Source organism: Ischnura elegans, chromosome 5 (genome assembly GCF_921293095.1).
Source record: "Ischnura elegans chromosome 5, ioIscEleg1.1, whole genome shotgun sequence".
Classification (NCBI taxonomy): domain Eukaryota; kingdom Metazoa; phylum Arthropoda; class Insecta; order Odonata; family Coenagrionidae; genus Ischnura; species Ischnura elegans.
Genome location: NC_060250.1, coordinates 127,471,701 through 127,498,003, shown reverse-complemented (window position 1 = coordinate 127,498,003; position 26,303 = coordinate 127,471,701). Strand labels below are relative to the sequence as shown.

Below are 26,303 nucleotides of genomic sequence, written 5' to 3'. Positions count from 1 at the left end.
ACGTGACGTAGGCTCGATTTTTATTGTTCCTATTTCGACCTGCCTATTTCGACCTATGATCTCGGTCCAAGAGTCAACCTTGTTGATTGTGGACGGGTACCAGCTGATTGCGACGTTGGTATTTATTTTATTGACGAAGGGGGAATCGTGCAGTTGAAACCCTCGATTGTTTGTTATTGGATGCTAAAAATACCAATAACCATTAATGTCTGAGGATATGGATACCAAAGGAATTTATTTCGATTTGCAATGGAAAACAAAATCTGGAAATGCAGTGGAGTTTGCCAGCATAGGCATCTGGGAAGTTGATGATACGTCTTTGGACTGGTTTACTTTTAAGCCATATTTGGTCAGTATTTTATAATATCTACATCTAGTTACATTCTACTAGTAATTGATATCCTTGGGTGTGCATCCTAAATGCGAAAGCGTTTTTCAGGATTTAGTTTATTTGTATCTCTGCTCGTGAGTGTATTTTAATTAGCTTACTATTGTTGTAAATAGGAGGCATGCATTTAATATTTTTTGTCTATTGTGAGCTGTAGCATTTAGAAAACTCTTCGAAGTATTTACTTTTATGACACGAGTTTTTGATCGACTGCGTAAGTGTAGAGCGGCAGTACGCAAGATAATGTTTGTTATTACATTTTATTTCAGTGTCAAGCCTTGGGGAATTTGGGGAATATATCTATTTCTTATGTCGACAGTGATGGCGATGAGGTACGAAGGTCTTCTTGTTATAATATTATTTGTAGTTGTTTTAATTTCTTCTGTTATGTTTATAACGGTGTGGCATGAATCTATTATGATGTCATCATTCATGAAATTGTGTGCGCTTAGTGAGATAAATTTTTTTCAATGATTTGTTTATACGTTAATTTGTTTCAGATCCCCATCGATAGCGATCTCGAGTTTCAAGAAGCTCTGAAGGTGAGGTTCATATCATTTATTTTGTAGCGCCTAGTTGCTTATTTCCAGCATGTTATATGTGAAGGCATTCGAGTACTTTCTGCATACGCTATGGCCGTTTTCTCTCTTAAACTTCTACTAATTGAACTGCTTTACTAAATATTAACATCATGCTTACAAAAACGGATGGCATGGGAACGAAGTGGAAAATTATTGCTTTGATACTCACGTGTGCATTTACCTAATTTAAGCGTATTGAAATATGAATTTGATCATTTTATCCCAGTTTAGTCATCAAGTCATGAAATTAAATGCTATGTCACTGCAAATTATGCCACTTTCTCTTTCAATTGAAAATGCTCACATACAACGAGTTGATTGATTTGTTAACGGATTTGTTTCTTTTAAACAAATACGGGAGAATTAGCATTGGCCTTGTTTTTTCATTGTGATTGCTGGCTCTGTAGCAAATATTCTTCGATGATCTCTTGGAATGCAAGTTCATACCATTTGACAAGCAACATTTTTGCATTTGCTGAAAACCATTATACAATTTCGTTCCCATTTATTTTATGGTATTGGAATTACTTCTTATGTTACTTTATTGTTCTGATCAGCGAGTTGATAAATAATTGAATTCTTTAAGCTGATTAATTAATTGGTTAATACTAATACATTATTAAGCTTCATGGTTGTAAAGTACAGGTATGCAGTTCAAAAAAAAGGCTGAAAGATGACTGTAAAGGCCTGTTTGCACGATACATTAACACGTATGAGTTAATGTACGTTTGTGTGAATGATTTTTGTGGACCGGAATGGAACATGTACAAATGCATGAACCAAATTAGAACAGGTTCTATTTTCTGTGCATGCATTCGCACAAGTTGGGTAGATACACGGTTCATTTTGGCGTTCATTCTCGCGTTCATACATTTAGACATTAACCCGTACGTGTTAACGTACCGTGTAAACATGCCTTAAGTCTATAATTAAAGCATATTTAGGAAAGGAATGTCATTGAATATGCTTCTTCACCATTAGCAGTACTGACATTCATTTTAGCTACCAATCTCAATGTGGAGATTCAATGGTAAAATAATCATGTTGAAATGCGTAATTTGCAGAATGGAGAGTGAGGGAAAAGAAATCTTTGATACATTTAGATACTTTACTTATTTTTCCTTGTTGTAGTCTAAGGCTGGAGATTGTTGGCAGTTTTCTCTCATTTTTAGGAAGTAAAATGTACTATGTGGAAGAAAAAAAATTCCGTTTTCCTATTTAAACATGTAAAAATGTTTTCACTTGTACAAGATTTTAAATTTTTTCCTATCCTATTGGGTTATTATTAAGACCCTTGTACTCCAAAGGCATTGTGATGGTAGTCATATTTTGTGTCAATGGGTCAGTGGGTATTTTGTAGTCTTATAATACATTAAGATTCGTGTTATACCTATTCTAGATTTCTTGCGTCTTTTAGGAGAATGGTATTCATTGAGTTTTTCTTTCAATATTTTTTTTTGCTATGAAATATGGAAAAATGGAGGTCCCACTTAATTTCTTCACCTGCATTTAACACATTAATTTCTAGCAGATCATTTGTGAACTTACTTGCTGTTCACACTCCAATTTTGCCTTTCTCCGAGTATATTGAAGATGTGCTGAAGATAAAATGAAGTAGTAGGTATGCTTTCACGCTGTAACCACAATTTCAAGCTGAGATTCCTCTAAATATTTATTTTGTTTGACACTTGTCAAATGGCACATTGAAGACTAGTTGCCTGTGACTTCCACTACCACAGCCTTTGTCCTTCACTGACCAACATGTATAATTTGACCTCAGAGTTACCTCAAGCCACTTTCAAGACTTCCTTACTATGATGATATGTTTACTCACAAAAGGAGACCAAGGGTGTTCAGTGACATAGGCTGGCAATACTGGGGACCAATTTTCCAAAATTTGGAGTGATGAATCACAATTATCGAGGACTGCTGCATATTGTCATATTCATACCACTTTCCCACATTAGTTTCTGTCTGCCAAATGCTGATTTCCTGAAATTCTCCAGCCTAGCCATATTTATTTATGTTTTATGTTTCTTAAAACTAAACACATCCTTACCCCTTGCTAAGAATTCTAGTTTCTGTCTTGCCTGTTGGCATAGTCAAATTATGAGCATGCATATCTATTTTTTTTCTATTAATGTATTTCCACTAAGTCAAAAGTGCTATAAAGGATACATTTTATGTATAGAAGATTATAAAATTTCTCACTCAGGAATTGAGTTGATGGTTTTAGATGACTTTCTGGGCAAAGACACCTTTCTACCCTCTTTTACTTGATAAATGTTTTCCTTTAAAGGAATGAGTTTATGAAACCTATTTGATTTTGCTCCCATGTTTTCAGGGAAGAGATAGTTGATAGAATAGCCCTCTTCCATTCAGGAAGTGTTTTTTTTTCATGACACCATTATTTGAACTACCTTTCTTTGTCTCTTCTTGTTCCTGACCTGATTCTTAATTGGATTGGTCCATCGTACACACCCCTTGATTTACCCACCTGCCTCTTGAAGACATGACACAAGCACATCACAATTAAGGAAGAGGCAGCCTCCCATCCATTCATATTCTGGACCAGCATTCCTTAAGTGGCCCCACATAACCATCATTTTGATGTGGTCAGTGGCTAGGTTTATTGCAGCTCTAAGGCTCGCAAGAATTCGCAAGGCTTTCCATCACAGGAGGGCTGACGTTGATAATACGTGATCCATTCAAACCCTCAGTCTCCTTCCTATTTCCTCTACAATTTTAATGCCTTCTCCCACAATATCTAGATATTCCGTGTTCCTTTTTGTCTCCATTTAACTTTCTTCATCAACCTCCACTTCCAAATTTCTAAGTCTTCCAATCTTTTATGGTCCTCTTTACTAAGGACCCCATGTTTTTGCACTGCAAAGCATTAAATTCAAGATAAGACTTGCCACTAGTGTTTCCCTTATGATCTTACACTGTAATATGTACTCTCATCATATCTTTCCTGTTTGTGTCCTCCTTTGCTAATGCAGTTCTATTCCTGGTACCTTCATATGGTAACTAGTGTGTCCATATACTACTCATGTGCTTCCCAAATAGTTTAAACTGCTCCATGTGCTCAAGATTGTTGCTACTTTAAGTAAAGGAAAGATATTTGCAGTTCATGCTTTGAGTAATTTTGACTGAGGGGGGGTGCCTATCTCATCATGCTGATTCTAAAGTGAAATGATGGTTAAGGTGGGGTTCTACAGTTATGCTTTAATTTCTTAGTACATATCCTTTTTCATTTCAGTTTGCTCGAAGGAAAGCGGCCTTCCAGCAAAAGATAGTGCTGAAGGTTGAGAAGCAGGATGACCAAGCTGCTGCTTCTTCTGGAGGAATGGAGCTTTTGAACAATCCCATCTACCTCAAGTCCTCCAGTTTCTTCAAGGAGAGACTGAGGATCAATTCGAGTGGTGAAGACCATGATGCACCACATGCTTCATTTGGGGAGGAACCAATCAGAGTCAGCAGTCCATCTTGCAAAGTGAAGACCAAGCCGAAGGCCAAAGATATATTCTGCCCACTTCAAAGTTGTGATTCACCTCATGCTTCATCTGGGGAGGAACCAATCAGAGTCAGCGGTGCATCCTGCAAAGTGAAGACCAAGCCGAAGGCCAAAGATATATTCTGCCCACTTCAAAGCTGTGATTCACCCCCTCTTTGGTTCAAAAAGTACATGAAAAAGGTAATATTCCTAATGCTACTTTGGTAAGTCATGCGGGAAAGGTTTACCAGAATGAAAAAGTTATAATTATTGGAATTGGTTTACCCAAATACACTTAGTCCTCTCCATAAGAACAGCATGTGCTCCGAGACCTTGTTCGTAAGTTGAATTTGTTTATAAGTTGAAAACCCTGAGCATGGCAATAAATAGTGTAGTTATCCCGCAGAATACAACACTGCGTTGCAGTTGGTCACACTAACTCAAAATGGTCACTAACTGATGCGTGGGAGGTGGCTGGAGCCGAAAAAATTTCGCTGTCTGCAGGAAGGAAGAAGGGGGGAAATGCTGAACAGTTCCTGACTCCACAATGGTTTAATTGATAATTCGGTCAGACTATGCCCAAAGTAATTTCTGTAATTCTAGGATATATTCGATTTATAATTGTCATTTTGTGCCAGAAAAGCTTGTTAAAAGGTATGTATAAGCACAAGAAAGAAAAATTCCATAGCAGCTGAACCATCCACACAACAGATTTCTCTGCACTCTTTTCAAAAATAAAAAAAATTGAACTTTTAAGAAAGCATTTGAACTATGATAAAAAAGAAGCAATTATGAAGGCTTGTATGCCACTTGAAAAATAGAAAACCATGCATTAAGATGCTTTCTAAAATGTTTGTGAACAGTATGAGGTCAGCCATTATTTTTTCATATCTGGGAAAAGTTATGTTCAAAGAGGGGAGGGTGGTAGTCAAGTGGGTAGAGCACTTGTTTGCTAATTGATGGGTTCAAATCCAAGGGGAAAGGAACTGACCCCTAACCACGAGCGTGTGATATTCACTTGCCTGGGCTTAGTCTGGGAGAGCTCTAACCTTACCTATGCTAACCAACCACTGAGTTTAAATAAATAACCAATAAATCAAGGAGTGAATGATATTTTCATGATCTCCATATGATCACAGCAGAATTTATGTGCTAAAATTTTGTTAAGAAACCCCCAGAGATGCAGGTAATAAGAAACCAGAATTAAGTATATATGGAACTAAAAAATTACCATATCAATGAAAAACATGAAGTAATCCCAATTTTAAATTTTTTTGGCCTCTGTCTGTGTGCTTGTGAAATATTGTCCACCATAATCAGATTTACCCACCAGGGTACAACCCTGAACCACCAAGTTATGACCCACACATCTTACTTTTGCTTCTACCAACTTCTCCTCTTTTATTTGAATCCATTTTGATCATTTTGTTAGCCAAAAAGGTTTTATTTAATGATATTACTTACCGATTTTATTGCAAACTAAATATTTATACTGATTTTTGTCCTGTTTACCACTTTCTGAGGTTTTTATTTACCAAAATCTAGGATCTCTAATAATAATTGAAGGGTTAATTCAAATCCCATGCCTGTAAAGAAGCACTCCTGGCCCCAAAACCATGTTAGAATGCCCTCGACTGGTGAACAGAAGTTTCTTCCAGCTTGGTGACACCATTTCCATTCCTTTGATGCAGATGAAGTCTGAGATAATTAGTGAGGTGACTGCCAATGTGAACACTCAGATGAAGAAAATCCTGCTGGAGGTTGGGCAGAAGACACAGCCAGTCATCTTTCCATCTACATCAGTGACTTCAAATCCTGGCCTTTGCTGCGAGAGCAACGCATGGATTGTTACTAAAACCAAGAAGAAAACTTCCGATGGAGAATCATCCTCTGATGGAGCTCCAAAATTTGAAATCAGGTATTTACTTTACTGCATTGTCTTTCAAAAGAGAAGGGTATTTTATGTGTTCAGAATCTCCATCCAAGTACTACTTAACCCATTGGCTTAAAGAGACGGCGATTCGCCGGCCTGCGGGACTTTGCCGTAAACTAAAGAGCCGGCGATTCGCCGGTTGAATGCAGCGCTGTCTTTCAACACGCCTAATTAATCAACGGAATAAAATATTTAGATGAAATCTTAACATTTGCATCACAGAAACATTGTTCTTTAGGTCAAATGCATTTGCAGCTATCATTTTACAGTATTTTTACTCTTTACCTCGCAATATATAACTGCCATTTTTAAGGGGTGCGTCTTTCCGCCAGTTATCTTTACTTACAGATGAAGGCCTACCCGTTGCCTTTCATAGGCACTTATTATTCACTGTTTATGCAATTGTTTTCAAAGTGATTACCTTAAGTATTTATCAGAGGAGATTTTTTTGACTGTCTATTCATCTCTGCTGACGATAAGAAGGACGCATAAACGAGACGACTTCGTTTTCGTGGAATCTGACGCACCCATTGAAATGACTGAAATTTTGCTTCGTGTGTTTATGACAAGACTGACAGACGACTGTAATGATATTACTTTGTAATGTCTAGTTATCAATTTCACGATTCACTTAGTATTATTGCCTTGCAAGTGAGCAGTTCATTTCGGATTATGAACCTCTCTTTCTCCCGCAGATGGCCGCAGAGGCCCGTCTCCCTTTCAAAATCTCCTATCGGTGTACTATCAATGTTGACGTAGTGTTGTGTTTCACTTCCACTGCAGGTGCCTAACCTGATCCTTATACAGGTGTTTTACTTCTTTATACTTTGCTGACAATTGTGTTTTGATATCGGATTCATGTCTCTGTCATTATAATACGCAGTTATTTGAGAACCTTCTTTTCTGGGTTGAAAATTGGTGAGAAGCAATTACTTTGTTATCGTTTGCTTTTTCTATCAATTTGCTTCTTACTCAGAACTTTGTTGCTCACGTTTCATTATCAGAACTAATCACATTGTAAGACATTCTTCTCTTCTCAACGGCTATATAAACCCTGGGTTTGGCATTCAGATGGTCAGTTCGGAAGCACGTAAGGCTTTGTTTCGTCGGTGTTTGTGCTCCTTGCGAAAATGGCAAGCAGAAAAGTGAATTACTGTGAGAGTACCGATGTCGAGAATGCTCTGTTTGAGAGTGATAGTATGAGTAGTGGTGATGAAGATTCGTCCGATGAGCGGGAGAGCACCAATGAAACCACGGACTGTGAGACAGGTAGCGAGGTCTCTAGTGAAGAAGAGGTTGAGCGTCAACCAGTCAAGAAAAAAAGTAAAGGAAAACAGCTGCATGTGGAATACATGTAAGTAATAACCTCGTGAAATAGTTTAATTTTTGTGGTGCACCTGGCATAAACTCGAGAGTGCTTCGGCATTTACCGGAAAATACCAATGAACAGGACTTTTTTTACGCTTTTTTGCAACTTGACTTTTGGGATTTGATCTGCCAACAGACTAACAGATTTGCTGAAACTTTTTTGAATGCAGCGAGGAATCGCAGAAGTAGTTTGACGGGCGAATGGTTTCCAACCACTGCTGAAGAATTACGAGCATATTTTGCATTGTGTGTTTTGATGGCTCAGGTGAAGAAAAATAAAATTCAAAAGTATTGGAGTCCGCGAGTGGTCACTGAAATTCCTTTCTTCGTAAAGTAATGCCCTATTGACGCTTTCTATTGCTGTCTAAATTTTTGCATTTCACTGATAATTCAACTCTCGATGAAAATGACAGGCTAAGAAAAATTTCTCCCATCATTCAGTACCTACGTGAACATAAAATTTCAGTCTACCCTTCACAAAATCTTGCTGTTGATGAAAGCCTTATGAAGTTTCGCGGCAGACTTAGTTTTAGACAGTATAACCCCAACAAGAGAGGTAGATTTGGGATAAAGTTTTACAACATTTGTGAAAGTTCCTCAGGATACTGTCTCCAGTTTGAAATATAGTTAAAGTCAGTGGTACTGTAAGCAGTACTGTGTTGCTCTTCAAATACCCGAATGCTTCAAGGATTTTCATACCAAAAAACCATGAAGGTAACGAAATTTACATTAAATAGTATTAATTTATATAATTGTTCAGAGTACCTACCAACCAGAAAATACATTTAACATTAAATACGCATAAAAACAAAGTACGATGGCAACTTTTACTCAAGGAACTGAAAAGTCAAATTTTTTTTTACAGATTTCCTGAAATGAATTCAACGTTTGATTGTTTCCATATCAGTGACTTGATCACTGTTAAAAAGAAATATATATAAAAACACACATATCACTATTACTTTTTCCAATTTTACCTTCAAAATTTCATTTTGCTGCATTATTACAACAATTGTTGTAAAAAGTTACAATTTTGCTATTGTTAATAATATCGCTTTGTAAATTCAAAATTCTTGTAACAAAAAATTAAATAACGTTCAAAATTATTTCATTGTAGATAAGTGAAATTTTCAAGTAAATAGCAACATTATATGCATAGATAAAAAATATTATTCATTTAAATAATTTGACTGATATAAGTCGTAATCCTCGGTAAGGGAAACGCTGAAAAAATACTAAGCCAATGGGTTAAGTACTGGATTGCGATGCGCATTTAATAATGGCCATTATTACCTTGTATGGAAATGGAATGTACAAATATGCAAAATTTTGTTGCATACATGTTTATGATATTGTGTTTAAGATGTTGTGTTTCTACTCGAGATATTTTTGTTGGCGTTACTTGTCTCAAATTTTTTTCTTGTTCTCGTATTCAGATTGGAGCTACCATTTTCTGAGTGTCAGAAACTATAACTTAAAAAAATACATGTAAAATAATCATTAATGCAAGCATGTCATGCTAATATACTGGGTGGTATCATCGGGGAAAACCTGAAATTGTCAGGCTATTTTGAAATTCTGGAGTAGTCGGGAAATTTTCATGGAAGTCTAGGAGAAGCATAGAGAAAGGCTTCTCCTTAGTTTACTACCAATATGTCTACATGTTTGTGTATGTTATTGATACCTTATAATTTATAATTGTTTTTTAGCCTGGGACTACATTATTGAGGGAAAGAATTAATAGCATATAGCAGAACCTTGTTTATGAAAGAAAGAAGCCAATTTTTGAGAACAGTTGGATTATTAACAGCAGTTTTCAGGCAATTCATTTTATTACCTGTACACAAACCAAGATTGGAGAACGAAGAAATGAGATAACCAAGGAAAGTCATCCAAATTAACCCCATTATTAGGGAGAAAATTTTCACTAATGTATAACGAAGTCGTAACACCCTGTGGGCAGGGGCTCAATTCCTGGCAGTGGCAGATACTTACCAGAGATGGCCCTGTCCCTGCTGGAGTGTTGCGTGAAAGGCACTCCCAGTGCATCACTCCTGTTTGGCAGTTGGGACTTAAAGCCATGGTCCCCTTGGTGCCTTTCGTTACGAGCTGCCTAATGCCAACACAGGGTTTCTACCGAACATTCCCTCCCTACCCTTACCTCATGGCGCAAGCAACCTCAACATTCAGTTACCTCCTCAAAATACCATACCATGGAATTATTCATGGTATGGTTCGGGATATCCCAGGGTATCCCATGTGTGCTTACACGTGGGACTTTGGATATCCCGAAATTAAGATTTTTCCAGTGTTTACATCTCTTTTTCAAAGTGAGCAGTTTAACTAAACGCGCAAATGCTGTTACAACTGCGAGCGATGAATGAACAGAAATAGCCTAAGAGCCTAGAAAAATCTACCCTCTTTGAATATCTACTCATTAAAAAAGAATATTCCGATGAAATTTTAGCAAGAGTAGAAGAAATCAACCGGGCAGTGCTTCCCTATTGGCATTCTTCTGCGAATACAGTGCCGGGACCCTTGACTCCCAAGAAGTGTGATTTGTCTTCACGTTACGTTTTGCTCTCCCATTTCTGGTTACAACACCGGAAAATATTTGTATTTAATGTGATCTAATGGTGCTAAGCCATTTGTGAGTCAAAAGGAACTGTGGTGTATTTTATGTCTTGAATTAGACTTCAATGATTACATGATGTGTAACGATAAAAGTTATTCACTGAGGGCATTCCCTTAAACTCCCGTTATGTTAAAAATAAAAGCTTTCCACCTTTCAGAGTTAAGCTAATAGCTATTCTCCCCATCAACTTGGGTCCCCATTATAAAAACTGCATGCCCGAGTCTTGTTTCAACGGCCAGGCAATCATTATCAAGGTACATTTACAAGTCAGCGTATGCACACAGAAAAGGAGATTATGGAAGGTTAAGTTGGGGTGGTTATTTAGTGTCTGACTTTACCAGGGTCAGGAGGAGAGTTTTATGGTGTGGAGGGTACTTAGTGAATATCTTAATCATGTCTGATAATTTTTTCTTGCCAGGGATAGTAAGATTCTGAGAAAAATAGAAAAGCTGGACAGGCGTGAGAGGAAGCTGGACCATAAGAAAGAGAAACTGGAACAGAAGACGAGGAAGATTGCAGAGCGGAAGGAAAGGGAATGTCTCTCCAGGCTGAGGTTGGAATTGGCTGGGTGCAAGGGCTCTAGGATGGACAGGGGACATTTCAACAAGCTAAGAGAACCAGAAGTCGTTTCAGTCCCAAAGAAAAAAGTGAGCGTGAGCGAGCCGATTCAAAATCCCGTTCCTGCTGCTCCTCTGGGAAACGCTCCAGTTGGAGTAACTCTCAACAATGATGACATGCACATGATGACTGTGAAACGCAACTCTAACTTCACCAAAGTTTGGAAAGTCACAAATTCTGGTGGAGTAAAGTGGACTGATGAGGTGAGAGTTTACTTATTAATTTCACTGAAATGTCTGTCAATCAAAGAAGAAATATTGGAATATGGATGAAAATGTAAATAATGGTATACTGTTTGCATTCTCTTAATTTATTAGGAACACATGTTAACACCTTGCCAAAATAATTCATTTATAGCCTGAAATTTTGTGATAACAAACCTTCTCTCTCTACTTTTTCTTGTAAATTTTGTCAGGACTATAGAAAATTTTTCATAATACAGTAAACTCTTGATTTTACGAAGTCAATGGGACCAGAAAATTGGCACTTCGTAAAATCGAGTTTCGTAAATTCAAACCTTTTTCATAAGTCACGAAAAAATGTTTGCTTTTGTTTCTTCCACCGTTTTTTGCCTTTAGTGGTCTTATTTAAATGTTTTCGATGGTTATTCTCGGTATAATTCATAGAAAAGGCTTTTTGTTATTGATTTATGATGTGAAAAATCGTTAAATAATTATACAACCATAAAATTCCCATTTCTTGTTCATACTTCAACATCAACGATCGCTTAAGAAATTCCCGACCAGTTTAGAAAACGTAATCAAATAATGAATAGCAAAGTTTATTATAAGAATTTAATGTTATAAATTTGTGGTTAGGAGCGAATAACAACTATTAAGTTCGCGTAAGATAGATATTTGTTTCCAGCACTCACGGAATGTTAGCGGCAGCCGGCCTAACCGCCATTTATGCCGCCCTCTATCACTCAGTGACGAGAAAAAAAAAAGAAAAACGAGGGCCTCCACCCGTTTCCAAAATAACCTTCGTAAGTTAATATTTCGAGTTACTCTGTACATTCAGTTGAATGTGCTATATTTTCCATAGGTTATTTTTGTTGAGATTCAGTTACAATTCTAAATTACGTAGGATATGATTATCATCCGGCGAATATTTGAAGTAAATTCTGTTTGAGCTCTCCGTCCGGATACTGTGCTCCATCATCTTCGCAGACGTTGCTACGAAAGACTTTATTCTTCATCCGGACCATATTCTTCATACCGGGTGTGAAGTGCTATGTTCATATAGTATTTCTCTCTCTTCTTTTATGCCGACTGGAGCAAGGTTCCAACCCGAAAACGACAGGAGAAACATCTTCCATTATCGGAGAAAGAAAGAGGGGAAACGTTATTATCCGCATTGATTGTTTTTCTACAAGAGATGTTTCATCATTTCTAAACGTGTGTGAAGTATTGGTTCACTTGCGTGAATTCCCAAAAATGATACGAAAAACCTGTACATTCACCTCATTTACTTTCCATGTCCCTTTCTCCTCCGTATTGAAAGTTATGCAAAGAATCATTGACGTAGAGAAAATATTTTCTTAGCTTTAGCACGAAAAAATAGTTGCGCAATAATCGTTAATAAATGTAGTGAGGAAAGAGCAAAGAAAATAATTTCAATTGAAACGTCAGCAGAGAAGAAGAGAGAGAATTATAAGCGCGGCACCATTTCCCTGAAAGTGGAAGATACTTCTTCAGCCTCTCTCCGGTTAATAACTTACCCCCGTTGCAGGTAAAGATGAACCATGCCCTTCTCCACAATCGGGGAACGTTCCCAGTGGGTGGGGTGAATAAGAGTGGGATGGGGATTGCCTGAGGAAAGAATTGTGGTCAGCACAAAGGAGAGGTGAACAGTGGTGAAGGGGGCAGGAGAAAGAAGGGTGGGGAAATGGCCTTCAGCTCTGCCTCGGTCTAAGTTTGGGGGCCGTATTTTTTGGGACGCACTCGACCTCAGTCACCTTAGGGGGGAGGGAGTGAATGGGAAATGCTGGGGAAGGAGGGGTTTGGGATGCGTAAGATGGGTGTCAGTAAGATCAGCAGAAGGCCGCGGGAGGAAGTAAACAACGACTTTGGAAAGATAGATCTCTCGGCATGGGAAAACGGGGAGACGCGCTAGAAGAAAGTTCACGGTTAGAAGTGCGTCTTCATTACGAGTAGCCTGAAAAATAAGTTGGTGGTTAATAGAGCCCAATACTTAAGATATTTAAGTTGTTTATTCAGGAAGGCTATTATATGCACTAAAAGATACTACTAAAATATCAATTATTTTTTTCCTTTTTGCCCTTCTCCATCGCCGCTTCCACCATGGTTTCTCACTTGCATAAATGGGAATGAAAATGGGGACCTAACTCGTTAGCCAGATCAATATATCTTAATGTTTGGAGGGCAGCAGGTACTTCTTTTTTATTTGGTGAAATTACTATGTTTCAAAATCATCTTTTAAGCCTCTAATCTCCTCCGCGATTTTATCCGCTGCAGCTTCCTGAAGGTATAACGTAACGAATCAACCATAGCCGTGATATTATAGCAGTAGAATTACTAGTAGGCTAGTTGTATCAATTTCCAACCTCGAGAACATCCTCATGATGCACTATCAAAGGGAATCCGGCCGATTCTCAGCAATTGGCGATTGTAGTGGAGGAAATAAAGTACGTCTTTGAACCGTGTTTCTGCGATGAAAAATGGCAATTTTATTAACTTGGCCATTTTAACAAAGTTAACAAAGTCGTTACTCCTCATCACAGAAACACGGTTCAGAAACATACTTGAATGCCTGATAGGCAGGAGTGCGATGCAAACAATTATTTTTGATGATGGCATTGATTGATAGATTTTCAAAATGCAGTCAGAGCGGTCACTTTTGGGGAGAAAGGCCCCACGCTCAGAGGGTCAGAGAGAGGGGCCAGCGAGGGTGAGCTCGTCGAGGAAAGGGTCCCGGATTGGGGACCCTTCGAAGTGCTTCTGCAAAAAGTAGTCAAGTAGTCTTCGAAGTACGTTCACAGCAGCCTGCCTTGCGAACGTACCAGGTACGTTCACAGCAGAGTAAAGGGTTAATTAGGAGTGCACGAAATACCCCGCGCGACCTTCCTGACATGTTAAACTACGAAGTATTGTCAATGTGATGTTTACGAATAGGCACGTAAATAGGGGCATTATGTAAGTCGCGATATTTTACTTAACTCCTACTTCCCCTAAATTCCCACCGTGAGGTTTTAGGCGAACCCTTTCTCTCCAAAGTTGCACTATCATTTACGATTTCACACTTTTGATGAACCACAGTTGGAAGCGCTGATTTTTTTTAGCTACTTACGCCGGCGTAACTAGTTTTGTTGACAAATATTTCGCCAGATTTCGTATAAACGAATGCCTTTCGCTCCTGGGACCGTTCCGAGGTTCGTAAATTCGAAACATTTCGTATAATCGAAACTTCGTATAATCGAAACTTCGTATAATCGAATAGCACCATGTATTTACCATAGGCTTTTCGCCGGGACCGCACTATCACTTCGTATAATCGAAAACTTCGTAAAATCCTGCTTCGTATAATCGAGAGTTTACTGTAGCAAACTTTTGTTGCTTACGTGTTTATGATATTGTGTTTAAGATGTTGCATTTCTACTCAAGATATTTTTGTTGATGTTACTTGTCTCAAATTTTTTTCTTGCTCTCATATTCAGATTTTCATGGTATTTATTTTTTAAATTGTGTTGCAGACTGAAGTGAAGCTGTCTTGGGGAAATGCTGGGCTGACACCTGAGGTTTCCTCCATGAAGTGTCCACCTCTTGCTCCAGGAGAAGAGGGAGAAATTGCAATCAGTTATACCTCTCCAAGTAAGATGATTTCCATTCGATTGATATGAAATCTGTGAGTTCAGGGCTGAGTGCCAGCTCTAATTTTACTACAATAATTAAGTTGAGCAACTAATGGGCTTAAGTGAGTTCTTCCTTAGAAAGGAAAACCAAATTCCAATTAAAGTTGGAAGTATAATATCTCCAAAACTGGTTCCTCGATTGTCTATGGTGATCCTATATGGGGAGGAGAACAGGTTTTAACCCACGAACGGTTAGGCTAAGAGGCATGTTTTACTGTCTGATACCTGTGTAACAGAATGAAGGGTTGCCGTGTTTATGTTATCTCACTTATGGTGGTGGCTATATATCAATAGTAAACCGCTGTTTTGTCCTCCATTGGCAAAATCAAGGGGGGATGGGAGAACAATCAAAAGATATAAGCAACCGGGTTGTCATCACTAAGGCCACTAATGAAAAAGTCTAACGTGTCATCCGGAGAGAAAATGGTTGGGGAATGGCGACGCAAATGAACAATTAGAGGAGACTCTCATGCCATAAGTTAGGAAGTCACTAGATAGGCTCTTGAATCACTCAAGGGAAAAATTGCTAAGTCTGTAGACTGGCTATTAAGGAATCCCAGCAAAGTCTCCAATTGAAGGTTTCCAAAAAGTTGAATGCAGAAGAATATATCCACTGCCATTGCAGGAAAGGTGAATGATACCTATTGCTCGAAGTAGCATACAATCTGTGTGGTACAACTCACTGTGGTAACTGTAAAGTTGTTTATATTAAGAAGTCTGTAAATCCAACAGATCAGACACTGGCTCAGAACTGTTTACAGTGTGTTGAGGACTGTTGTGAGAAATAATTAAAGGTTAAATATAATTATACTAAAGCCTGGATTGGAGTTTTTTTGGAACCAATGTTTTATTACTAATTTCTCTTAGAAAATTGGTTTAGTTGTGATGGCTTAATTTCTGAGGTGGTTAACACCTGCTCTCCTCCCCCCTGATGACCCATGACGATCGAAAAATTTATTTAAAATTTTAATTTAATTCAAAATTTTAATTTATTATGAATTTATTTTAAATTGAAATTAATTTTGGAGATATTTTCCGTCTCACTTCAATGGAATTTCCTGTCTTAGGATATGTTCATGATTTTGCGATTCTATTCTTCATTTGCAGTGTTTCCTGGAGTATTTGAGTCCCATTGGCACTTCTATCACAATAATGTTCGATTTGGAGGAAGATTGAGCTGCGTAGTGTCTGTGGATCTTATTCAAAGAGATGAAGAGGTAGGATTGTCTTATGTTACCTTTATATGCCTTAAGAGAAATTGGAGTTTTTAGCAATAGATGTGTGAAAATTATTGTCTCTGAGGAAGTTGGTCTAAATATGATCACTTAATTTTTCAGCCAAATGGTAGTCCTCGTTCTCAAAGTTGTTTGTCTCCGTCAAGTTCAGCCGAGTTTGTCGTGGTCCATCCAACATCAGTTGGCGATGACGGTAGGATATCTGAGTGTAGTAATTTTTTGGTATTAGTTTCTATTTTATTTGCATGTGATTGAGATGGGGGATGAAAAGTATCCCATTGAAGTGGTGTCACTATTTCTATGGGTCATTGAAAAATTCAGTTTCCCTTCTGAGGACATTTTTTTCTCTGGCCTAATTATGATAATATTTGAATGTTGGATATCTGGATATTTAAAATACGGTAAGTCCTAATCTTACCGAAATATGTCAGAGACAGAGTACTGGCAGCATGCCTGCCTGAAGTATAATTTTTACTGTTCCCAGGAATGGTGGCACTTACGATAATCCTCATTTAATGCCTTAGAAATTTCATTGTTAACTCTCTTGCGTAAGTTTCCCTGCATTTTTTATCATTCCCCTCTTATTTCTTCAGACCTTCCACCTTCTCTTGTTCAATTTGCAAGGTTCATTGATTCATGCAGAATCAACTTTAACCTAAAAATGCTAGAATGTTAAATTTAAGGTACCATTAAATAAGGCATGAAATAAGCAATTCTTAATTCACTTCCATCCTGGTGTCCAGTGAAAATCACACTCAGGAGGTGAACTGCCGTCATTTCATCTCCGACTAATGCGTTGGAAAAGGAAGGCAAAGTTTGAATTTCCCTTGTCATGAATTAGATCTAATTGCATGCCATTGAATGGATACATACTCATTTTCTCATAGAACAATAATGGCAGCACAAAATATCCACTAATCATGCGCCATTTTTGATCTATAATGTCATTTCAAGGCTGTGCAATTTTGATGAAATGTGGCATGCATTTCAGATAAGGTTGAATGTTTTGTTGGACGCAAACTATATTTTACAGTATTAACGTTTTGATTCCATAATGTTGGCCCAACCAAAAAATCTACCAAAAGACCAAAAGAATAATTTTCTGACTAACAATCCTTCCAATCAGATTTTCTGATGTTAGTGATGGTTGTGGGACCTCCCCCTGGTTAGCCAATTAGGCCATAGCCATTGTCACCCATGTGGGCCCAATCAATCCCTTCCCTGGAACCTTCCAGATGGCAGTGATGGAACCAAAGCATAATCTGACTGCTTCCATTAGAGTTTCTACTTGAATTCAGATTATACAATGTAGCTGCTCGTCATGGCTTCCATTGTTATCCTTGTTGGATGGCAATTACTCTGGTTTTTCAATTCTATGATTAATTTTAGGGATTTGATGTGCATAAAGAGCCATACGAAACCACAGCCACTGAAACATGAAAGGAAAGAAAATAAAGAGGCATTGGAATTAGCCCCAGTGCTTGTCGCTAGTCCATCCTCAGCCACACGCTGTCGCAAGAAGGGCTGCTCATTACTCTAGCAGAATGCAGTACATGCTAGAGGACTGAGCTGTCCTCTGAGGCTCAGTTTTTGACATAAGTTCTGCTTTTCTCCACACGAAGATAGTTCATTTTTTTTGCTCAGGACTGTACATACACTCTTATTGCAATAAATACTGTGAGTTGTCTAACCCTAAAGTTAACATTGGCCCAATCTAGTTTATCACCAATGGCAGCAAGCATAAACAATCATTCATTTATTGAAAATTTTGAGCTACCTAGGAGTTATTTGTGGTTGTAATTATTACATATAAAGTAAAGGCTGAGCAGGAGGTCAGCTAAAAGTGGAAAAAATTGGGCCAAAGTATTGTCTTTATTGTACTCAACAATTTGTTATCATCTCTTGTGTGTTAATATTCTTGTAGGAAGTTACGGTGTTACTGGAAATAAGGATTCAGAGATAGATCTGGGCGTCATTCCCGAAGTAGCTCCATCAGAATCTGCAAACAATGATGAGCCATCTGAAAAAGCTGAAGGATTCTCACTGGCCTCTGGACCATGGATGAAGGATGAGAAACTTTCTGCAGAGGACAAGTGTTCATGCAGTGGTGTGAAAGATGAGGAATTGAATAGCCTCACAACCGATGGCTTCAGTGGAAGCGATCACAGTTTGGGATCAGATTCTGATGAGAACTTTGTTGTCGTTCCAATGCCACCCTGCTTCAGGATTGATATCCCTCTGACTTCCGCAGGTTTGTATGGTGTTTTTGTTAGTTCACTGACAGAACCGAAATTTTAACAGGATTTTATGAATAATTTGTGGTTTTTATAAGAAAGAATGGGAGTCACACGTAAAAGATTATAGATTGATGATTAATTTAAATTTAACTCCTTCATTTAAATTATTGAGAGCTGTGGATGGCAAATAAGACATCCTGTTTGAAAAACTCACATATTCAGTAAATGCACCTTAGCAGCGTCCGGTGTTCAGACGAAAGAAGGTCCTAAGGGCATTCGCATATTAAAGGATTGGTATGGTATTCGGCGTCCGGGCAAGAGCGCGGTTGGGTTGGGCCTTTAGTTGGCCCTGAATTTTCCAAACGTTGATGTCATAACAGATATCACTTTTCATTGCTGCATTTACATTCGCGGGGTATGTCAAGTACGTTAATTTTCAGTTAATATACGGCCGGTGATTGTCTTATTTTTGACTTGTAAACGGACCATGAATATGACGACATTGAAAACCTGAAAAAAAACGTGAAAACCTGGAAAAACCATGAATTTCATCATTTAGGTAGAGTGGGAACCCTGTTATCGCAAAACTCTCATGTGCTTCATTGCAACTAAACGTCAATCGTGGAAATCTAGTCATGGAATCATGACAGTGGAAACGAAACCCTAGGGCAGGCTCGCGGGGATACACTCCTGGGGCAGGGACTGTAAGCGCTAGCTCATCACCTCTGCACCCAGAAGGGGAAGGATGGGAAGCAACAAGGAAGGAGGCGCCACCACGATGAGAGCCCAACGACGCCTCCTGGGAGGGGATAGGGAAGGAAGGGAAGGGACGAGGAATCCCGCACCGTCACAAAGGCGGGTGGGCCCTACTAACAGCGAAACCAAGCGAAACGCATTTAATATTCTACCGATCCTTTCCTATGATCGATGGATTTTCCTATGAGGAAGAAAAATCCATCGATCGAATCTGTAGATATGGAATCACTTAGACTGGAAATTTAAACTTTTTCAATATATTGTATAAATTATTGGGTATGTGCGTGTGCACATTACCCATAATATTTAGTGGCCAACATTTATAGGTTTCAAATTTTTTGCTTTCATTGTAAGCAGGCCCTATGCCAAGTCTCCGCTATCTTCCCAATTATAGGGGTATAACTAAGAGATCTCTCGATATTTTATGGCATGACATCATGAAATTGTTATTATTACTTCACTGCATCTTATCATATTGCAAGACCCGGAAATAATAATACGTCATCTACAACAGAGACCTGGAAACATTTCAATACAAGCTCAAAACTCAAGACAATGTTTTTGAGCTTATTAATCTCTAAGCTGAGTGGAAGTCAAGCATTACTTTATTCAATGTCAAATCTCGGAAAGTCGAGACTTAGTAGTGAATAGTCCTACATACTATTTCCTATCTATATGAAGTAATTTTGTATGGCTGTGCTACTACCAAATTTATAATTTGATTCAATCTGGGCTAAAGCTTAAGGTGAATCCAGATGAGTTTAAGTTCAATTCTCCATTTAATGATTTCAGTGAAACTAGCATTGATGTGTTAAAATCTTTTAATGCCCTTGATGATGTCAATCCTTGACAGAATCTGAAATGTGCGATCAAGTTTTACATCTGGAACAATGTAGTATTTATGCTCATTTTTAGTTTTTTATCAGGCCATCTTCCACTGTCGTCTGTGTAATTTAATCAAATCATCAAAAATTTCAGATGCAGGAGCCCCAGAAATCAATGCTGTGCAAAAAGAGGAGTGCGTAGCTGAAAGCAAAGCCCCGCCTGCGAAGGAAGCCCCTGAATCTCCAGAGCACATGCCGTCAGCCCCTCCTCTTCTTGATCCACTCCACGCCAGTGAGGCCAGCAATGCCCAGGCTCCTGGTTTCGCCCATTTTAGTGGCGTACCACTGCAAAGAGAAGTGTCCCACGACACAGGAGAGGTGATATCTGTGCCTCTGATTCCTCCTCAGCCAAAACCAAGTGCATCACCATTCCAGCCGGCCGTGACTCCACCCAAGCGCAAGAATCCCGAGCCACGAGTCATCATTGTGAACAAGCAGTCCCCTCTCTCCAGCCCCGTAGCTACGCAACGAGCTGCTTCCCCGGCAAAATCGTCAGGTGACCGCTCGCCTGCTTCGGATCACACTTATGCTTCCAGCTCCTCGTCCGAGAAATTCGAGTCTTCAAGCTCGCTTGAAAACAAGCGGCGCAGCGAAAGGGATAGGGGAACTGAACGCCCTGCCAACATTCCACGTCCCGAGAGTAATCCGAGGTCCTCTCCAAGCAGCTCTCGGCCTATTGATTTACGGCCGCCCCAAATTGTGTCTGAGGTAATCAGTGGAGCAATCAATGTCACCTCTTCTGCGATAAGTACAGCTTTTGCAGCTCTTGATAGCATTCTTGAGAATCCAATGGGAACCACCGTAAGTACTGCATAATCTTCACTCTTGAATTCAGTTGAGTTATTGGTGAATCAGGGGCTGTCTTTAAGTTTCTCCAATGAATGAAGATGACAAGCAATAGGCTGCAAGTGAATATTTCCTTAGTTAGGCTCAATCTCTGAGCTAATTGAATAAGGAAATGAAATCTCTGAATCTGGTTTTTCAGCTGACTTAGGTGGAGGTAGAGCGTTTAAATTTGAGGTATAGGAAAATGATGATAAGGGCCTTCTTTATAGACCCACAAAGTTACAAGAAATCAGAGGGTGAGTAATCAGTCACAAGAAAAGACTGATCGAACAGGATGCATGCGTCCCCTTAATCATATCACGAGGCATTGGGGACCTTACTCGCGAGGCATTGGTAAATTCTTTCGGCCATCATCTAAGTGTTGCACGTGTGTATCATTCCAGAACCTTGTTCATAAACACAAGCCAGCTGAGAACCAAGCTAAGCCGCTTAGCTATTCTGGGTTCTTGAGGGTAGAGCCAGTAGATAGGGAATTTGTGTAAGAGGTGCACCCTCATTTTTCTCTTTAAACTGAGAATAGCAGAGAAAACATTCCCCTGGAGTGGGAATCAAATTCGATCAGGAAAATATATTTCATTGATCAGGTGTATTGGGGAGATGTATATCACATAAGGGTGGTCCTTATTTTTAAAGTTTTCGAATTTCGACCTACATAAATAAATAAAATTTTATGTGTAAAGTAATTGTTGTAGATAAAAATTATTGCTAATTTAATTATTTAATCAAGCCCTTGTTTGCTCACTTGCACTGCACGAGCGCATGAAACGGTAGCGTTTTTTTCTGAAATTCACTGCTCCACTACTCTAAATGTAGTAGAGTCTAAGTCATAATATTATTTGGAGATGTTTTTATGTGTCTAAATAACATTATGTAAAATTTTCGCTTGTTTTCACTCAGTCCCTTTTTAGATATTGACCTGCAAAAATTGACGTTAAAAGGTTTTCAGCCATTTTTGATAACCCGTATTAAAAAAAGGAGTGCATTCTCAGAACTAAAACTTATGCTGCAAATAGTTATTTAAGTATTTAACACAGAAATAAAATTTGATTAGTGAGTCTCATTTCCTTCATAAAAATTTTAGGTCTTAAAAAGTTAATATTGACAAATGTTTCCCGAGTTTTTGCAGAAAGAGTTTGACTGACTCTCTTTCATGATAGAGCAATTAAAGCAATGAATTCCTATAGCTTATTTCATGCTAAACTCACTGGTTTTTGAATTATTCTGATATCTTTTAAAATAGCTTCGAAATTTAACTTTATGCAAACCACGTTTTTCATCAAAATTTGCCCAGCCGCCCTTTTAAAAATGGCTGCCAAAAAAAAAATATGGCTTCTAAATTTTTTTCAAATAGTGTTTTGTGACTGTCTACCCATAGGGAACTCATGATTAAAAAATCAAGAAAATTAAAAATTTTGAGCAACATAGCCTGGGTGATTTGAAATGGATTGACCCTAAAACGAATTTATTTTACATTTAAATCATAGGGTTTAAAATGGTTCTTTGGGTAGCTGTCGCTAATTCGAGCTTGTCGCTATATCCCGTACTCGTTATTAGGGGCTTCCACTGTAGTTTGATCAAAAAAATAAATCCAGGTGATTACTAAGCGATCATTGACAATTATTTCTTGATCATTGCTCAATAATGCCTGTGTGTGCTGTTGGACTTAAAAAAATTATGCAGCCTAATTATCTTGCAATGGGAGATTATGCATCATTCACCAAAATGAGTATTAACTCCTTGGATGACTCCATCTTGAATTTTCACTGTGAGTATGCCTATCCACCTTTGTGAGTGCTGTCCATTTTCATGTTTGGTGGTTTGCTTTGCTTTTTGTCTGATTTATGTCCGACTCGAAGCACTGTTCCTAAAAATTTATTGACAGCCCTTTGATTGCATGAGTAGTGTCATCTAGCATGATATTTTATTCAGTATGCATGCATAGATTAGAATATAGCTGTTAAAGCAGGTGAGGAAAACCATTTTAATAATTGACTGACACCAGTTTTTTGAAACAGTCCATGCATGCAAACAAATATTGGCTCTCTACCCACGTATAATATTTCTATTCATTCAATATTACGTTCTTAAATTTTTATGATTATCTTTGGCAAGTTACTCATTGTAAATGGAGAATTTAATACTTTGATTGGCCATAGAGGATTTGTTGGATCTCCTTAATTCAATAGGTCAGTGGATTAAACATCATGTTGTATTGAATTAATTATTATTCACTGTTAGCAGTCTGTGAATCATGACAGAATATGTGATTGAAATCCTATTCTTTTGGAATTTCCTGTTTTGTCAATGCTTGTCCTGCAAGGTACAAATATTGAGGCATTGAGGTGAATTTAATTCTTTAGTATACAAGTACTACAATAGAGAATTCTGTGGTAGGACACAAAATTTGCTGCCACTCACCAGTCACCATGCATTAAATGGGTTTACTAAGGTAAGATAGCCACTTGCATTGCTGATGGGCAGAGTGATTCAAATTTCTCAGGAAAACAAGCTATAATTAGGGCTGTCGACCAAAATTTATATTTGTGATGGTATAATTTATGGAATTAAAGATTTTTAATGTAATTCATCATGAGTTCAAGTTCTCTATTAAAAAGATAGGGAATAAATGTATCGCTTAGCACTCTTTGTTGTGTTGTGGATATTGTTGAAAACTGATTGAAAAACAAAGTGACAGCATAAATTAAGGCTATGGGACAGACTTGGTCCTCCTCTTTGCAGTTCCAATGTTTTAATATATATTAAATGTGTCAGTGTAGATTTAATGTCACCCCAGGCTTAGCGAGGGGGGAGGCCCGGAGGGTTCAAACCCCCTTCTCAGCCCTTCGAAATATAAAAACACAACTACTTTCCTTCATAAAGGAAAACAAAATGTTGAAAAATCATGAATTTACAAAAGACTTCTTTGACAAATAAAGTGTTATTTGATTGTGAAAAGTTAAATTTAGTTTAAAATCCTCTACTTTGTACACTGTTTTTCAATAATTTTCCCCCCTGGTTTTGGACACATCCCCGGACGAAATTCCTGGATACCCCACTAACCACAGGCTTGGCTTTTTTATATTTTAATTGCTGTCATCAACTGTTGTGGGTAAAATATATAATTTGAGGTGATGGCTGTGAATTTCAAAGTACATATTTGTGTTTAGCTTTATGCTGCTAGATTAATTGAATCATAGACTTTGTCTTTTTATTGCTTCATTTATTTTGTAGCCTAGGATGTAATTTAGCGTAATGTGAGGATGGGTCAGTTTCATTCTTGTTTCCCCCAGTTTTTGAGCTTAGGAAGAACTGGAGAGTTTTACAGGCCATTCCAGAAAATGTTTTATGGCAAGTTGTCATGAGATAAATTACCACCATGCTCGTAGAAGGTTGCGTGGGATTTCCGCTGCGATGGAGAACCTGACATGGTGGAAATCCGGAGTAACTTTCCACGACACATACTCGAGGAAAGCCTGCTATATTTCTACCTCGAAGCTGTTGAGTGGCTGAAGGCTTGTTTTATACAAAAAGATGCAAACTATCCTTGTTATACAATCCATGCAAAAGGTAGACAAAAATTTAAATAAGTAAACAAAGATCTATAGGTGACTCGAGCATTGGCACTGAAGTTGTGGATGAAAGCTAAGATAATATAGTTTCTAGTAATGTCTCAGGGCAATTACATACAAACCGTACAAACTGAAGTCTAATTATACTATGTATGTATATATATTTGATTGGCTATAGTGGACTTAGGCTCAGTTTGAGTAGAAATCGTAATTAATGGCAAAAATAAACTATCCACTGCGATTTTACAATGATTGAACGAGAAGATATTAGTCCTGTAGTAGTTATGGTTTTCCATTGATTGTTGAAATTTGATGTTGTAATTTTACTGAAAGGTACATACAAAGGATTATGCTAGTGTTCTTTAGTATATTTTGCATGAAAGAAGCGTTTACCTCCTTTAATGCAAATTAGGGTGAAATATTCTCACTTTTTTTATGAAAATCCAATTTACATAATGAGTTAAACAAGAATTTAAATGTTTGTTTAACATTTAACTTTTGGCCGCCTAGATAAGCAAGTTTGTTGGCCAAAGAGATGAGGGGTTTTGCTTCATCCATCGCATGCTAAGTGCACTTACATATGTTACTGTGCTACCTAGTGAGCAAGTTTAATGTAAGCGCTTTTGTTTTGGAGATATTAGAATGGGATACAAAACACTTTAAATATGATGCCAATGATAGCAACTTATAGTGGTACCAACTTACATCCATGGAACTATGCTTAAACTCTTCATAATGGTATCAACAACTTGATTCAGAAATCGCATTGCAATACAACACGAAAAAAATGATTATTAAGCAATGTAAGGAACTTAACCGGAGTTTGAACTGACCCATCCTTAATTTAATCCAATGATGTTCTAGTGATAAGTTTCATGTTCTCTTGTCTGTTAATTACAGGTCACTCCTGGGACTGTGTACCGTGAGTCTCCTGACAATGGACGTCAAAGGTCTCGGAGAGTAAATCATGAAGATCCTCCTCCACCTCCGATTGATGCCATCATGGCTAACAGTCTGAGAAAATTAGCCAACATGGGCTTTGTTGACCTTGAGCTCAATCAAGCTCTATTGAGAGTATATAATCATGATTTAACTCAAGTAATTGAAGCTTTACTAAACGGGAAGCCGTAATTTTTCTAAGTCAGAATTAACCTGTTGCATTCTGATTTCCTGTTTTGAACGTTCTCATTATGTTTTACCATTGGATGACTGCTTTTATGATATTATTTCTATGATGTAGAGGACCCTTAAATTGCTTTTGCATTCTTATTTCATGACACTTACATTATCAGAAACTTAAGCGTAAGGTTTTGGGTGACAGCTACTGTTTAAATATTTCAGTAGCTTCTATTTTGAGTGCCATTTACTCGCTAACCCTCTTGATTTCTTTGCTCAGAAATATTATATTTTGGTGCAAGGTTTTATTAGATTCTCGTAAAAAATTAGAGTAATTTTATCTGAAGTGTGGACTAAAAGATGCAGTCATTTTGTCAGAGCTTATCACTTTCAAATTAGATGGACAATTATAACTGAAATCTTTCACGGTAATTGAGTATGACGAGTCAAAATAAAGAACTGTTTGACAGGAAATTGAATTGGAATTGCATTCTCAATATGATCAGGTGTAATAAGCTTTTGGTGGCAATATTATTTATGAACTATAGTCAGTGAAAGTCCTATCACCATTTTATGTACAATCATTGATTTATTGTTCTGTTGTTATAGCCTTCACAAATACTTAATTCTGTTTTTTCAGAGTATATTTTTCTTACATTTCCTTAAGTGATGTGTCAGTGTATAAATATTATTCACCTTCTAGTGCAAGTCCCTCTTTTTATGGGTTAATGGGATCCATGAATTCGACAAATAAAGTAATTATCACTGCA

At 37.9% G+C, this 26,303-nt stretch overlaps 1 protein-coding gene across 2 annotated transcripts; it reads left to right on the top strand.

The window, feature by feature from the left end:
- Nucleotides 1-56: 56 nt before the first annotated feature.
- LOC124159534 (next to BRCA1 gene 1 protein-like) lies at nucleotides 57-26,303 on the top strand. 2 transcript variants are annotated; one of them, XM_046535414.1, is made up of 12 exons: nucleotides 57-349; nucleotides 658-720; nucleotides 889-930; nucleotides 4,232-4,666; nucleotides 6,157-6,383; nucleotides 10,820-11,222; nucleotides 14,732-14,849; nucleotides 15,998-16,107; nucleotides 16,228-16,318; nucleotides 18,050-18,376; nucleotides 20,097-20,710; nucleotides 25,318-26,303. In XM_046535414.1, exons 1-12 carry the CDS (start codon nucleotides 206-208, stop codon nucleotides 25,546-25,548), a joined length of 2,805 nt encoding a protein of 934 aa, XP_046391370.1. In that variant the 5' UTR covers nucleotides 57-205; the 3' UTR covers nucleotides 25,549-26,303. The 2 variants fall into 2 exon arrangements, with proteins under 2 accessions (XP_046391370.1, XP_046391369.1); XM_046535413.1 differs by having other exon boundaries at nucleotides 58-349; nucleotides 20,097-20,803.